The sequence below is a fragment of the Vanessa cardui genome, chromosome 20 (genome assembly GCF_905220365.1).
Source record: "Vanessa cardui chromosome 20, ilVanCard2.1, whole genome shotgun sequence".
Taxonomy (NCBI): Eukaryota; Metazoa; Arthropoda; class Insecta; order Lepidoptera; family Nymphalidae; genus Vanessa; species Vanessa cardui.
This window is the reverse complement of record NC_061142.1, coordinates 8711007-8725703: the sequence shown is the minus strand read 5'-3', so window position 1 is coordinate 8725703 and position 14697 is coordinate 8711007. Positions and strand designations below refer to the sequence as shown.

The window sequence follows — 14697 nt, the reverse complement described above, 5'->3', positions numbered from 1 at the left end:
CTACTAGTAGGTCTTGTTTTGATACCAAAATGATGAAACATTTTTTTAATGTATTTTGTAATGTTAAATAGTATTGATTCAATTAGAATTTGAGGTAGTCGACGGCAATTTACTTTCATTTTATTTATAATTTTAAACAGTCCCAGAACCGCTCTCTAAACAGTCAGTAACTTTTTACCGCTCTCTAAAATTAATTCTATGTTAAATCGTAACAATTTAGTACATATATTGCAATCAAGAATAATCTTTATTTTTCTGCACATCTACGGATGGTGCTCTTCAAACTGATTTTAAATGTGCAGCTATCACCCCTTAATCACTAGGACGAAAAATGGAGGAAAAATGGACTTACGCAATTAATAAATATCATTCAAAATATGAAGTATAACCGATGTTTTGTGCATCTATTCTCCCACAATCTGGGGGCACGGCAGTGCCCCCACCAAGTCGAGCAAAAAAGCAGCACGGCCGTACCATCCTTTTCTCGAAGCAATTCAGGCCATTTTCGACCCCCTGTAACTTCGTTGTGGATAAAACTAGAAGACTGAATTTTCAGTAACCATGCAAGCATTGTAAAGACACGGTATATTTCAAATTTCATTCAATTTGAACTAGTAGTTTAAGAATTATAACGGGTCAAAGTTTCTTAATTTTGTCACTCACTCACTGACTCACCGATCATCAAAATTCTAAGGCACTTCTAGCAGACCTAGAAGCTTCAAATTTGGAATATAAGTAGTGTTTAGTGTATGAACCAAGGAAAAACTAAAATAATTAACAAAATGATAAAATTAAAAAAAAAAAAAAATTACAAATTCAAAGGAAGATTATTTATTATATTATTATAATAACAATATAATAAATTTATTATATTAATAAGCTTTCGAAAATGTTTGTTAATTGTGTAATTACGTTCTCAACTAGTGCACACTTATAACTACAAGACCAGACTAAACTATGACCATGTTTCTTTACATTTCCAAAGACCGCTTTTCCTGTATTTATTTATTATTTTTTAATTTATTTTATAATATTATTAAATATTTGGATATTATGTATTATTATTTTTAATAATAAAATTAATATTATTAATAATAGTATATATTATTAATAATAATATACATATTAATATTTTAGTGTATTAATTACATAAAATATGGATATCGGTTCTGCAGTATTCACATCCGGTCAAGCTTACGTGGCACTTTCGAGAGTTACAAGTCTGGGCGGTTTACATCTAATTAACATCGACTTTGGAACTGTTAAAGCGCAGGAATCCTCAATTTGTGAATACAACAGACTAAGAATCATTTACCGTCCAGATTTGTCAAAAATTCTAACATCAAGGCCTCCCAGAAAAACACATAATTCAGAGAGAGGGCTTTAAGAAAATTCGATGCTGGTAGATATAAGTAGAAGGTACCGAAAAGAAAAAAAGTAGAACTGTCTACAAAATACAAAAAGAAATGAGATTCCATCAAAAACAATACTTGTCAAAAAAACCAAGTCTCGCAACTCAGTTGTTCTGCGGTAAAAAGTTGTGAGATCCATGTAATACCAAGTCTTATCCATGTAATACTTAAGCGACTTCCTGCCTTAATACGTCCACTCCCTAAGACCACGATCGTGGTCCATATATTGACTTGGTCATCGCACTAAATAATTTAATTAACACGTGTTTTTATGCGATGGCCGAGTCAATATATGGACCACGATCGTGGTCTTAGGGAGTGGACGTATTAAGACAGGAAGTCGCTTAAGTATTACATGGATAAGACTTGGTATTACATGGATCTCACAACTTTTTACCGCAGAACAACTGAGTTGCGAGACTTGGTTTTTTTGACAAGTATTGTTTTTGATGGAATCATGTTGACATAAAACGCCTTACGCTATTAATATATAAGATTTAAACATGCTATGAAATTATATTATGCTGGCCAAAAATAATGTTTCTACTTCCCTGTTAAACACAAGGAACTTTCCTTGTTAATTTCTGGTAAATATTTTAAAATTGACATAGCAAATAATTGCTGTAGTGATCTTTGTCTGTTTTAACATATGAGCGCCGCCCAGCCATATATATTTATTATGCTATTGGTAACGCCTAAACTAATTTTGATTGTTTAAACTTTGTATATTCTGTTGAAAAGATTTATTTTGAAGGTTCAAATTAAAAAAAAATTAAAAGATCTGACGTGCAAATGTAAATGTATCCAAAATGTTTAAAATCTTTTGGGACCGACTGATATCGACATAGGCGAGTATTAGAAGTAGCCGAACTTTTGTATGCTTAATTTGCTTCCAACGATGGTTAAAATAAAAAATCAGGTGAAAATCTGCAATGTGATGGAGCAACGGGTAGAAATAAGCACCTTCACATAAAAGTTGACCTTAATCCAGGCCCCAGTTGAACATATACGTAGGGAAATTTTTTATTTTTTTATAAAACGCAAAAACACAATGTTTTGCATTCTCTTATACATTTTTTAGTCTGGTAATAGATTTTTTTAATTTTAAAAGTTAATTCAATTCAATTCTTGGTTTAATGGCTTTTAGTTGTGCCGACAGGGCACAGATTATTTCGCCAATGTCACGTAGGATGGAGAAGACACGAAAGAGATTGATCGGAACAGTTGAGGAAACAAACTCAATTAAATTTTAAAGACTAGCATAGTAGTAGTAATTTCCTTGTTAATCCTCAACCTAGAACAACACAAACATTAAGGGTTAATAATATGTTACAATAAAAATAATTGTTAGTACTCTAAACTATATATACCAAAATATAACACTCAATTGGACTATTCACAATTTAATTTTATTACATTTAATATAATTACATAGAAAAGAACAAAATGGACTAAACACAAACGTCAACAAACATTCAACATTTATAGAGCGTGGGACTTTAGGAGGGAGAACGTCGTAAATGGGATGTATAAGTTTAGGACAAAGGAACAGGACATGGGTTGCGGTACCTTCGTCAAGGCCACATTCACACAGCGAGTGATCACGAACTCTTATCTTTGCTAGGTGAACAGGTGTGCAGGAATGGCCGAGGCGTAAACGACAGATAGTGGAAATGATCCAACGATCAGCGTGCCTGAGAAATGAAAACCATGGACGCCTCGGAATTTTAGGTTGTAGCGCCGAATAATACTTACCCTTATTTATCCATTTCAGCTTTCGCAAGAGTGAGTAAATCTCTAGCAGAATTTACAAATGCTCCGATGAACCAAATTGTGTAGCAGTCTTTGCATAAGAGTCAGCCATCTCTTTTCCAAAAATACCGGAATGACTTGGAATCCAGACAAGCAAAACTTGTAGACCCTGATGATGACAGGAAAACAGGGCCTCTCTGATCTTGAAAACGATGGAAAGTCTCAATTTACTACGAAAAGGATTTTCCTTAATGGCCAACAGGCAACTTAAGGAGTCACATAAAATAATTGACTGTTGAATATTATGTGACTGAGCGTACTTAATAGCTTCCAGTAAAGCAATAGCCTCACCGGAAAATACAGAAGTTTCAGGGGGACATTTAAAAATAAGAGCTATTTTATACTTAGGTATCCAACACGATGCGCCAACGCATCCGAGTGGAGAGAGTTTAAAGGCATCAGTGTATATAGCGAGGTGATTTGGCCAATTTTGATGAAAGATTCTTTGAAATTGGATAGCAGTATCAGAAGAACCTTTTATAAGACCGAGGTTTGTAATTACCAGAGGATTAAATAAAAGAGCCTTAAAGGAGGTGGAAAAAAGAGGATAAGAAGGAAACGTGTTAGAGGTTAAGTGTTAAGAGGATGAGGAAGGTTGGTATATTTAAGGAAACTGTTTAATAGGAATGAGGATTTCGGACTGTCCGGGTTGCAAAGGTGGGATAATTTGTTTAACCTGGTCCAAAGAGGATGGGAAGATAGCTGAAGCAATTTGATGACAAAGCGGTCACATAAATATTTCCTCATTATATGTAGAGGAGGGTCAACACACTCAACCTATAGAGCATTAGTAGGGGTGGATTTCATCGCACCCAAGATTATGCGCAAACATTTATATTGAATTTTGTTTAATTTTCTGAAGGAGATTTATTGAAGGGATCTAGAACAAACAGTCCATAGTCCAAATGACTACGAACTATGGCGTTATAGATCAGCTTCAATGTATAAGGGTGAGCTCCCCACCAAACTCCAGATACTGCTCTAAGGGCATTAATAGATTTTTCACATTTCTTGGCTAAATAGTCAGAGTGTGAAATTCCGTTCAGTCGTTGATCGAAAATAATACCAAGAAATTTCGTTTTGTATACAAAATTGATGCGTTGACCCTCATAAGACAAATTGAAGGATGGTATATATCTCTTTTTAGTAAATATCACTGCTTGACTTTTGGCTGTTGACAGCGATAAGCCATGGTCAGAGAGCCATTGGGATAGGTAATGCAAAGCAGTGTTTAATCGGAACGTTAAATTTTCAATGGAGCTAGATCTAAACTACAAAACAGTGTCATCAGCGTATTGGACTATGTTGCAAAAATTGTTAACAGACAAATCGAGGTCATGAGCCTTGAGGTAGACCTTTCCAGACAAGTCTGGGGGGAAGAGAGTGATATTGGTGTCTAACCGTTATTGATCTGCAAGTTAACAGATTACATATGAGATGTACAATCCTCGATGGAATATTCAGCTGTTGCATTTTCTGCCTGAGTAACGGAAGAAGGACATTATTAGAAAGATTCCCACAAGGTACTCTCCTTTAGCGAAGGCAATTCGAATGTCTGTTGTAAGAATGCTTAAACTATCAATTGTGCTCAACCCCTTCCGAAAGCCAAATTGAGAGGGAGCAAGTATATTTCTGCTTTCCATTAACCATTCCAGGTGGTTCTTCAAAAGATGTTCAGTGATTTTTGCCAAGGTTGACGATAAAGCTATCGGTCTATATGAGTTGCAATCTGAAGGGTTCTTACCCGGTTTAAGAATTGGGACAACAATTTTTTACTTCCAAGATTGCGGGACGATTCCTTTGATAAAAACCGAGTTAATTATATTTAAAAAACAAATCTTTGCTTTATCGTTTAATTTCGAGATAAAAGAGTAAGGAACGCCATCTTCCCCGGGAGTAGAATCAGATAAACCATTTAAAACACAATTAAGTTCAGAAAAAGCAAAGGGGGCATCCATTTCATCCAAAGTAGATGCTGGCGTAGAATTTAGAAAACTGTCCTCATAAGGGACAAATGGGGGGGCAAGTTTGTCAGCGAAATTGTTCAGCCACTCAGAAAGAGTATTTGAGGTAGGATTGACAGAATTAAGGCAACGGCGGAATTTTTTAAGTTTGGACCAAACTGCAGAGGAAGAGGAACGAGGACTCAGGGATTCACAAAAATGAATTCAACTGATTTTCATCTTTTTAGAGATTAGTTGTTTAAATTTTGCGTCGATTCTCTGATACCTACTAAAATTATTTTATGTACCAACAGAGTATACAGAGAATTATATAAATGAAAAATGTGTACATAGGGATAACTTATCTCTAACAAGAGATCTCTTCCAGAAACCCTGAATCTAGTGGAGATTATTTGTAATACAGATTTATGGTGTAGGTACAATATCAATTAGTTTTATATTATAAAATTCAAGTAGACTTAACGATAAATTAATATATTACACACTAAATACAAATAAATACATTAATATATACCTATATATATATAGGAAATATGAAACTTCAGCCTCTAGTCTCTCTGTTCAGATAATCGCTTGCATTCCTCATCCCACCAAGGGGTGGAAAGCAAATGAGTTTTTGAGATGAATATTTTAGGGAAATGAAGATCAGCTGCAGTTAAAATGCCATTAAAGAAAAAGATTATAGCAAACAATTACATCTCCATAGTCTTGTGAAACAAAGAGGTTGTCGATCATGGTATCAACAGACTCAGCATATGCAGACCAATTAACATTTTTTAATTTATATTTTAATAAGGGGTTTGGATTGATATGGGGAATGGATCGGTGATTTATAGAAAGGAGAATAGGAAAGTGGTTACTGCCAAAAGAGGAAGAGAGGACATTCCAGGATATTTGAGAAGCGAGGACTGGAGAGGATAAGGAAAAGTCTACAGCGGATTTTGGGTTTTGGTTAGGGTATATTCTACGAGTTGGTGAGCCATTATTGAGGATGCAAAGGTTTGCATCATCAAATATGTCCATTAACAAGAGAGCAAATGGGTCACAGAAATGTGAACCCCAGGAGTTGTGATGGGCATTAAAATCCCCCATTACAAGCATAGGACCAGGGAGGCAGGAAATGATGGCAGATATATCAGGAATTAGAGCTGGATTAGGATGAGGAATGTACAGGGAAAGAAAAGAGATGTTAAGGGCTCTAACAGCAACAGCATTAATATGCTGGCTGGGAAGGGATAAGGGAATTTGGGAAAAGGGAAGGGAGTGCCGTATAAAAATGGCACTCCCTGCATAGCTATCACTTCTGTCATCCCTCAAACAGGAGAAACCTGGGCCCCGAAATCGGGATCCAGTGATCAACCATGTTTCAGAGATGGCAATAATGATAGTTTTATGGAGGTTTATCAGTGAGAGGAGTTCATGTTTTTTAGGACGGACGCTCTGGCAGTTCCATTGAAGGAAGCTCATTGGGGCCATTGTGAAGGATGGAGAATAATTGACGTAAGTCTTGAGCAACGTTGGACGGTAAGGGGATATCGTTACATGTTGAGATAATACTAAGGAGTATTTTTGTTAGCATTTCTAAGAAGTTAGGATTGCTATTAAGAGGATTAGGAGTGTTTTGGTTGAGAGCACAGCCATTAGGAGCAGAAGAGGGACAATTACTAATGATCGACTGATGGGCCTGCTTATCATACCCCCTCCCCAGAGGTGATCTTGGGCGAGGAGTACTTACAACAGTCTTCCGATAGGACCTCTTAGTTGTAGGGATAGGTTGGCTTGGATATTTGGAGAATATGTGGGAGGGGTAAACATCTCCTTTGCAATCTCTGCATAAGACCTACGTACAGGAGGGAACCGGGAGGATGCTTCCATATAAGATATGTTATCCTGAGACATAACAATTTTAATCGATTGTTGGCGAGAAAACTCAGGACAGTCCTTGTCTGTTGTGAAATGATTACCAGAGCAGTGTGAGCAAGTGGCGTTATCCTTACTTACACTACAAGACTCACCTGTGTGGGATTTGGAACACTTATAACTCCTAGGTTGAGATCTGCACTGTGTTTTAATATGACCATAACGACAGCAATTAAGGCATTGGATAGTCGGAAGTTTGTAGGTTTCTACTGGAAGGGATGTATGGTATGAATATACTTTTGAAGGCAGTATTTGCCCTCTAAAAGTAATAACAACAGGTTGGGTAGGAACCCATGTTGTTACATTGTCATTACTTGTCTTCCTGTTTAACCGTCTAATTTTCATTACTTCACCACATCCAGTAGGAAGTTCAAGAGACATAGCAAGTTCTTCCATCGTCCAGTCCACGGGGATACCCTTAATCAAACCCATTCTGGTTACATTGAAAGTCGGTACAGTCGCTTTATACTTGCACATTTCAACGATAGGATTTGCCAGAAATGAGTTTGCTGCTTTAGCTGTTGAAAATTCAACAGAAATTTTGTTCCTACCTATATTTTTGACACCATCATTAATAATTCCTTGAATTGTATGTGTGTGTAGAAATTGTCCAAATTTAATAGCTCTGATAGTAGTTCCTGAGGCTGGGTCAGACACTTCACGGGACACTGGAACGATGAAAGGACCCTTGTCATCGTCGGAATATATTTTAGGGCCTTCAGAGAAGAATGGGTGAGTATAAATGGTTTGAATTTAGGGATTTGTCGAATTTGGATGTATCAATGTTTTTTTAGCATTAGTATCAGAATTAATTGCTTCGTCAACTTGGCGTTTTCGAAAAACAGGAATAGAGGAAGGACAAAGCGAATCTGTTTGTAATGAGCCACCCGGATCCGGGGGATCAGGCGGAGTATCAACCTCCATTATAAAACTTAGAAGCTAAAAAATATTAATATATTATAAATACTCACAAGATTTAAAAATATTAGTAACACCACTTAACCCAACTACCAACTAGCACTATTAACAATAAAATATACTACAAAACTAAACGTAAACACTCAGAATCTCTAAACACGTGTGTTAACCAACGCTAACGCAAGCGAAAAAAATTTTAAAAGTTAAGTCGAACACCTTGTCATGTCGTCAGAAATTCGTAAATGATTTATGATATATTATATTTTTAAAATAATTCGTTCGTCTATTTATTCGACTAGGTACTTATAAAAAAGAGGAGTAAAAATAGGATGAGATAAAATCTAAACAATAATAATTTTCTAAACTCAATTCACTTTCTACAGACGATTTTAACTATAACCATTCAATAAATTTTATATTTTCCTTTGACGCCATATGTATATTAATAAAAAAATCAAGTATTGTAATTTGTAAACTTAGTAAAATAATTATTAGCTTTGGACGAGTTAAACAGGTATAATAAGAACATATTTGCTAGTGCTATCTGATTTCGACTTCCTTTGTAAATATTCATAGTTCCTTAATATTACTAAATTACTATTAAAACCCTTCCTTAGCAGGCCCAGAAATGGCCCAACTGATTTCAGGGACGTCTTTGACAGTAAAAAACATAGACGAACTTTTTATTCGTTTGTGATCGAGGGCCGATTAACGATATTTATGTTACATTATTTTGTATATATGTTTACAGTATTGAGGATAGGCAGCGTAGGGAGATAGGAAACTGCATACTTCAGCGCCAGCCCGGTGCTCTGTGTCCTTCGTTCCAACGCGTACTCCTTAACGCCGGCTCTATATCTATTTCAACACAGATTACTCACAAATTTCATTCATGTATATTAAATGGTTGGTCTTTCAGAGTTACCTTTTGCATTGCACTTTGGTTTATAATTCAAGCAAAAAATATATTTTACTACAATAAAATGTGTATCAGCAAAGTTAATTAACAGTTATTATTTGATGTTTGTAAATAACCTGTAGAAGAATAGGTTATTTGACTGGTTTTTAAAATCCATTTTATATTATTTAGTAGAGGTTAAGGAACCCAGTAAAAGTTGATTTTTTTATTTCTAGTACATATTTGCCGAAAAATATCATATTAAAAATTCCATATTTAAATAAGGCGCGAAAACGCCACTTGGACAATATGGCGCTGCAATGGGATCGGTGACGTCACTTTGCTGTATTTTAATCTTTGGTACATTTAATAGAAAAGCAAGGTTTACAAGAAAGTGACTTCATCATAGGCCCGGCCAATCAGGAGCGTTTTGTGTCACGTGACAAACGTTTGAAAAAATGCATTTTATTTATTGATTTTTGTTGATACACTGATTACAATAATTCGCAATTTATTTTTCGCATTGTCAAATAGCCAATTGTGTTTGAGTACTTAATATTTTTATGTAATATCAAATCATGAGCATAAATAAAAAGTACCCAATTAAATTAAATTTGTCAATAAAATAAGTATTGATAACTAAGTAAAATAATTATACTTCAGTTTTATTTATTTATATAATTTAGTTATTTATATTTGTTCAGTAATAACTTGAGACAACAAAGTTAATAAAAATTATCCTTCGATTTGTTATTTAATTTCTTTAACTTAATTATCCTCAAACGGTTGTTGTAGCATACACAGGATAAAATTCATGCAGGCCAAGCAAATATTCATGACGAGCTGGTCTAATAGAATAAATATCTTTATCTAAAATTTTCAATTATAGAGACTTCAATAAAATAAACCAATATTTACATTGATATTTTTATTTTTATTATTTGGGATTTCCAAAAAATTGGTTTGAACAAAGTGTTAGAAGACACGCATTGTTTATATTTTATTATATTTTTTAAAAATAAATGTTTGAGTGATATTCTTATAGAATGAAAAACATTTTAATATTACAATTTTTAATAACTTAATAACAGTTTCAACTGATTTTACCACTTTTTTGACTGTCTAATTCACCAATACCAAATAACATTAACTTGATGTGGGCTTTTGTTTCAGCAGCCTTGGTGCGCAGTTCCTCCCCCTTTACTTCAAAGGCTTTTATCCTGACATCCAAGTATTTGTATGCTTCTTCTATTGTGAGCTCTAAATAATGATTTAATCCGATATTCATAAGGAGTTTCGATGTATCCGTAACAGAGGCCTCCATAAAGAAATTACAACCAATGTTAACCTGTGTCTTAAAACCATTAGGGTGCTCTTTTTTATCTGTTAGAACTTTCAGGGAGTGTCGTTGTTGGATCATATCTGCTATTTCAGCATTTACATGTTGTAACTTTAAATCGAGTATTCTCAAATCCTCTTTCAGCACATCATTGATAAATTGTTCATATTTTGATATTGTTTCGTTAACATTTGTTTTTGCCATTATATCTGCATTATTAATTATAATTCGATTAAATAACACTTTATTTAAGTTCTTAATAGCGTTAGGGATAATACAATTTTGTTACGTTAAAAAATATTATTAATATTCTGTTTTGTAAAGGGTATAATTACTACAAAACTTCCAAAACAATAAACTTTAAATTCGAATAACCTGTCTGGTCTGGTGTCTGATATGACATTGACAGTCGACATACCACCTGCCCACACAGACTATTAATATTTATTTATATTTAGATCTAAATTGTATGCAACTTTTGTTAATCCAAATGTTAAATTTAGTTGCAAGTATTGGAGTACATTGATGTATAAAAAAATGTATATCAATGGCAATAATAAACAATCAAAGTTTAATGAATAATGTAATCGTAGTAGAATTAATTATTGGATAACAAATGTATGCAGTCGTAGTTATTGTTGTTTATATTTTATTATCTGTTACACTTTATGAAAGGAGGGAAAAGGAAACATTCAATAACTTTGAAAATAAGTTTTTAATGTTGTCTTCTTTCTTCTAATCAAATTTATTTTTAAAACAACTTATATATAACGTCATATACAGAAATCGAATCCTTATATACATGTATATGTAGTTAAATAACTAAAATTAGTTCAGTGAAATGACTGCTACGGCATCAGCAACTACTGCAACCATTGACGAAGATTTAGATGAGTGTGGACCACAGCTGATCAATAAATTAGAGGTGAAAATATTAAAAATTTATTTCAATTCATTTTACATAAACGCTAAATATATTATAAACTTTAGGGAAATGGAATTACTTCAGGCGATATTAAGAAGTTGGAAGAGGCAGGATATCACACTGTTGAATCGGTAGCATACGCTCCCAAGAAATGGCTTATAACAATAAAAGGAATTTCCGAAGCGAAAGCTGACAAAATACTGACGGAAGCTTCGAAATTGGTACCAATGGGATTCACAACAGCGACAGAGTTTCATCAAAAAAGGTTAGTCAAGGTCTTGATAACAAAAATAACAAACCTTGGGTAGTAATTATTTGTCACTGCCCAAGGTTTGTGTTTGATCTGCGAGTCTTTGAAAATTATTATTTTTTCATTGGTTCAGGTTTAATTTCATTACCTATGTTTGAATTAACTCATTTACATTCAAACTATACACTCATCTTAGTCTAGTCTTGTCAATATCAGTCATAATGATAATATTTTAATTTCCATTAGTTTATATTGAACTTTTTATCAATAGAGCTGAAATAATCCAGCTAACAACTGGATCGAAGGAACTGGATAGGCTGCTCGGTGGGGGCATTGAAACAGGATCAATCACAGAAATATTTGGAGAATTCCGAACAGGGAAAACACAACTATGTCACACACTTGCAGTAACATGCCAGGTATATGTCAAAAGTAATTAAAATATTATGAGACATATAATATATAAGCATCCCACAATGACATCAAAACACACAACATGTTGTAACATGAATAAGCTTGTCTACCTTTTTGTTGTTATATTGTTTGCAACTTAAAATATATAACCTTGATTGTTATTCTACTTTTTATTCATCATTTATATGTTTTGTATAAAATCTTTTCCAGTTGCCAATAGAACAGTCTGGAGGTGAAGGTAAATGCATGTACATAGACACAGAAGGAACTTTTCGTCCAGAGCGCCTGCTGGCAGTAGCTCAGAGATATGGTATGGAAGGAGCTGCTGTGCTTGACAATGTGGCCTACGCCCGAGCATATAACACTGACCATCAAACGCAATTATTAGTTCAAGCTTGTGCAATGATGGCTGAATCTCGGTAAGTATTTTTATCTATACTAATATTAATGCGAAATATCTCTGGCTGCTTTTTCATGGCAAAATTGCTGAATCGATTTTTATGTAATTTGGTAAGAAGTTTCAATTCCAAGGAAGAACAGGCTTTTTATGTTTAAAACCTGACATCTAATCACTAAAATGTGAGCATAGCCATAAGTAACAACAAATGTATACGAAAATTTTTTTTATGAATAATTGTAAGTTATCATGTTACCCTTGAGTGAAGTACATCTTGCCAATAAAAATCAAAAACATATAATTGTAACTTTCATAGTGTTATAAATGATATCAGCAAGTGTGATTTTAGTAAAAATACTTAGCAATAGTTATACATAAGAATTACAATTTTAAGTAACATAATGCTTTGTGATTTGTCTGAATATATTGATAATTGATATTTGTCTTTAAATTAGTTATGTCACTGATTTTAAAATGACCCTTTGAATTTTAGAAAAGCAACTTTGCCAATGGAATTTGAATTTATTGATTGATAATATATTATAAAGATATTTATTTCTTATTATTGGTCTCTGAAAATAAATTTATTAATCTTTATCATGACTTTTCTGATTATATTAATAAGAAAGTATGTGTATACTATAGTGAACGAATATAAAAAAAGACAGATATATATTTTTAATTATTTTTAAAGTGTTTTGTAATATATTTTCAGGTACTCTTTGTTAATAGTTGACAGTGCAACAGCCTTATATAGAACAGACTACTCAGGTAGAGGGGAACTCAACTCAAGACAACTACATCTTGGGAGATTTATGAGAATGCTTTTAAGGCTTGCCGATGAGGTCTGTTCGTTTATTTATACTTTATTATTATGTTTGTTATTATATCTCTAAGAATTTGCTTTCATTGTTAATATATATATCTTTCATGTGAAATATAGATTTATGAGTTTTTTTTAGTAAAATTGAATTCTGTTTCTCATGAAAGAAGTAATAACTTTGCAGAGTCACATTATTAGTGAACATGATTAGCTTTAGTTCTTGTATTTTTCCTATGATATATGATATTATATGCATGTTTCTAACAAAGTATGGAATATTATGATCATGCTATTCCTAAACAAAAACATAATGTCTCAAATTGCTTAACTAGCTTAGTTGGGGACTATATATTTTTAGTATTCAGTAAAGTGATATAGTAAAATGTTGTTTTCCAGTTTGGTGTAGCGGTAATAATAACAAACCAAGTGGTGGCTCAAGTGGACGCAGTGGGAGTGTTCAACGCTGACACCAAGAAGCCGATCGGTGGTCACATCATCGCGCACGCCTCCACCACGCGACTGTACCTGCGCAAGGGCCGCGGGGACAATCGAGTCTGCAAAATATATGACAGCCCCTGTCTGCCCGAGACGGAGGCCATGTTTGCCATCAGTACTGAGGGCATCACCGATGCTAAAGAATAGTAATAGTTGTTATTGTTAAACCATTTGGCATTTTGGTAACCCTTAAGCTCTACGCAAGCCGAAAACTTACTATACATCAGATATTTTAACATCAAACAACTGTTCAAGTGTGAGTGAGCCAGTGTAGCTATAAATATAAGGGAAGTGTTATTAGTGTTATGATTTCAATGTTGGTACACTATGAGTTAGATTTGATGAATGCTTAATATTTCTTACAGTAATAACCTATATGTGAACTATGTATTTGTTAACATATAAATTATTTTTATGATATAAATTACCTTAAGGGCTTAACTGGGCGATGAGAGTTTGTACGGAATACTGTCATTTTTAATGATAAAAATATGGAAATTGGTATTAAGGCTTTATAAATATGTTTCAACATCAATGTTTGGTAGTTCAATATTGTAAATTATTAAAGTTATCTTTTTTAAAAATATGAAATTGTCATTTCAAAGTTGTCATCGATGTAACTTTTATTTAATAAATATCTTTTGAAAATGACTTAAACAGAAAATCCCTTTTAAAATAAATACTTTTTACGACATGTAGTTAATAATTTAATAACCCACCAAAATGTCGCCTAGTGAAGTGATTTTAGATTAAATCCTGAATCCGTATTCTGTAAATCTACATATTATAAAACAAAGTCCCATGGCTACTTCTGTCTGTATGTTCGCTATAAACTCCAAAACTACTGAGCGGATTTTCATGTCGTTTTAGAAAGGTTAAGCTATATAATTTATAAAGATTTCTGTATAAATAGGTTGAGCGATAATTGTTAAACTCAAAAAAGAACTCTTAAAAAAGCGACTAAAATATATAAATAAAAGGTAAGATATTAAAAAAAAACTTAATAAATCGAACGAATATAAATCGAAGAAAATAAATTGAAGCGGAAGGTAATAATAACTACAATGTTATACATATTTTTTATTATTCGTCCTTTATATTTCTTACCACTCTCTTCTATATTGTTTTTC

The 14697-nt window shown here is 33.4% G+C and overlaps 2 protein-coding genes across 2 annotated transcripts; one reads left to right on the top strand and one right to left on the bottom strand.

The window, feature by feature from the left end:
• Positions 1-9984: 9984 nt before the first annotated feature.
• On the bottom strand, positions 9985-10676 carry LOC124538474 (protein UXT homolog). The gene has a single exon (XM_047115550.1). The coding sequence runs from the start codon at positions 10465-10467 to the stop codon at positions 10018-10020; it is 450 nt and encodes a 149-aa protein (XP_046971506.1). The 5' UTR covers positions 10468-10676; the 3' UTR covers positions 9985-10017.
• Positions 10677-10854: 178 nt separating this feature from the next.
• On the top strand, positions 10855-14176 carry LOC124538472 (DNA repair protein RAD51 homolog 1). Its single transcript, XM_047115549.1, has 6 exons — positions 10855-11188; positions 11254-11453; positions 11710-11857; positions 12063-12271; positions 12965-13094; positions 13469-14176. The coding sequence occupies exons 1-6, from the start codon at positions 11105-11107 to the stop codon at positions 13712-13714; spliced, it is 1017 nt and encodes a 338-aa protein (XP_046971505.1). The 5' UTR covers positions 10855-11104; the 3' UTR covers positions 13715-14176.
• The last annotated feature ends 521 nt before the right edge of the window (positions 14177-14697 follow it).

Bases quoted from the DNA above. Each gene is read 5' to 3' on its own strand.
- LOC124538474 (XM_047115550.1), bottom strand. From the start codon at position 10,467: ATGGCAAAAACAAATGTTAACGAAACAATATCAAAATATGAACAATTT.
- LOC124538472 (XM_047115549.1), top strand. From the start codon at position 11,105: ATGACTGCTACGGCATCAGCAACTACTGCAACCATTGACGAAGATTTA. The intron at 11,454-11,709 runs GTTAGTCAAGGT...TTTTATCAATAG, and splicing joins ACAGAGTTTCATCAAAAAAG to AGCTGAAATAATCCAGCTAA. The intron at 12,272-12,964 runs GTAAGTATTTTT...ATATATTTTCAG, and splicing joins GCAATGATGGCTGAATCTCG to GTACTCTTTGTTAATAGTTG.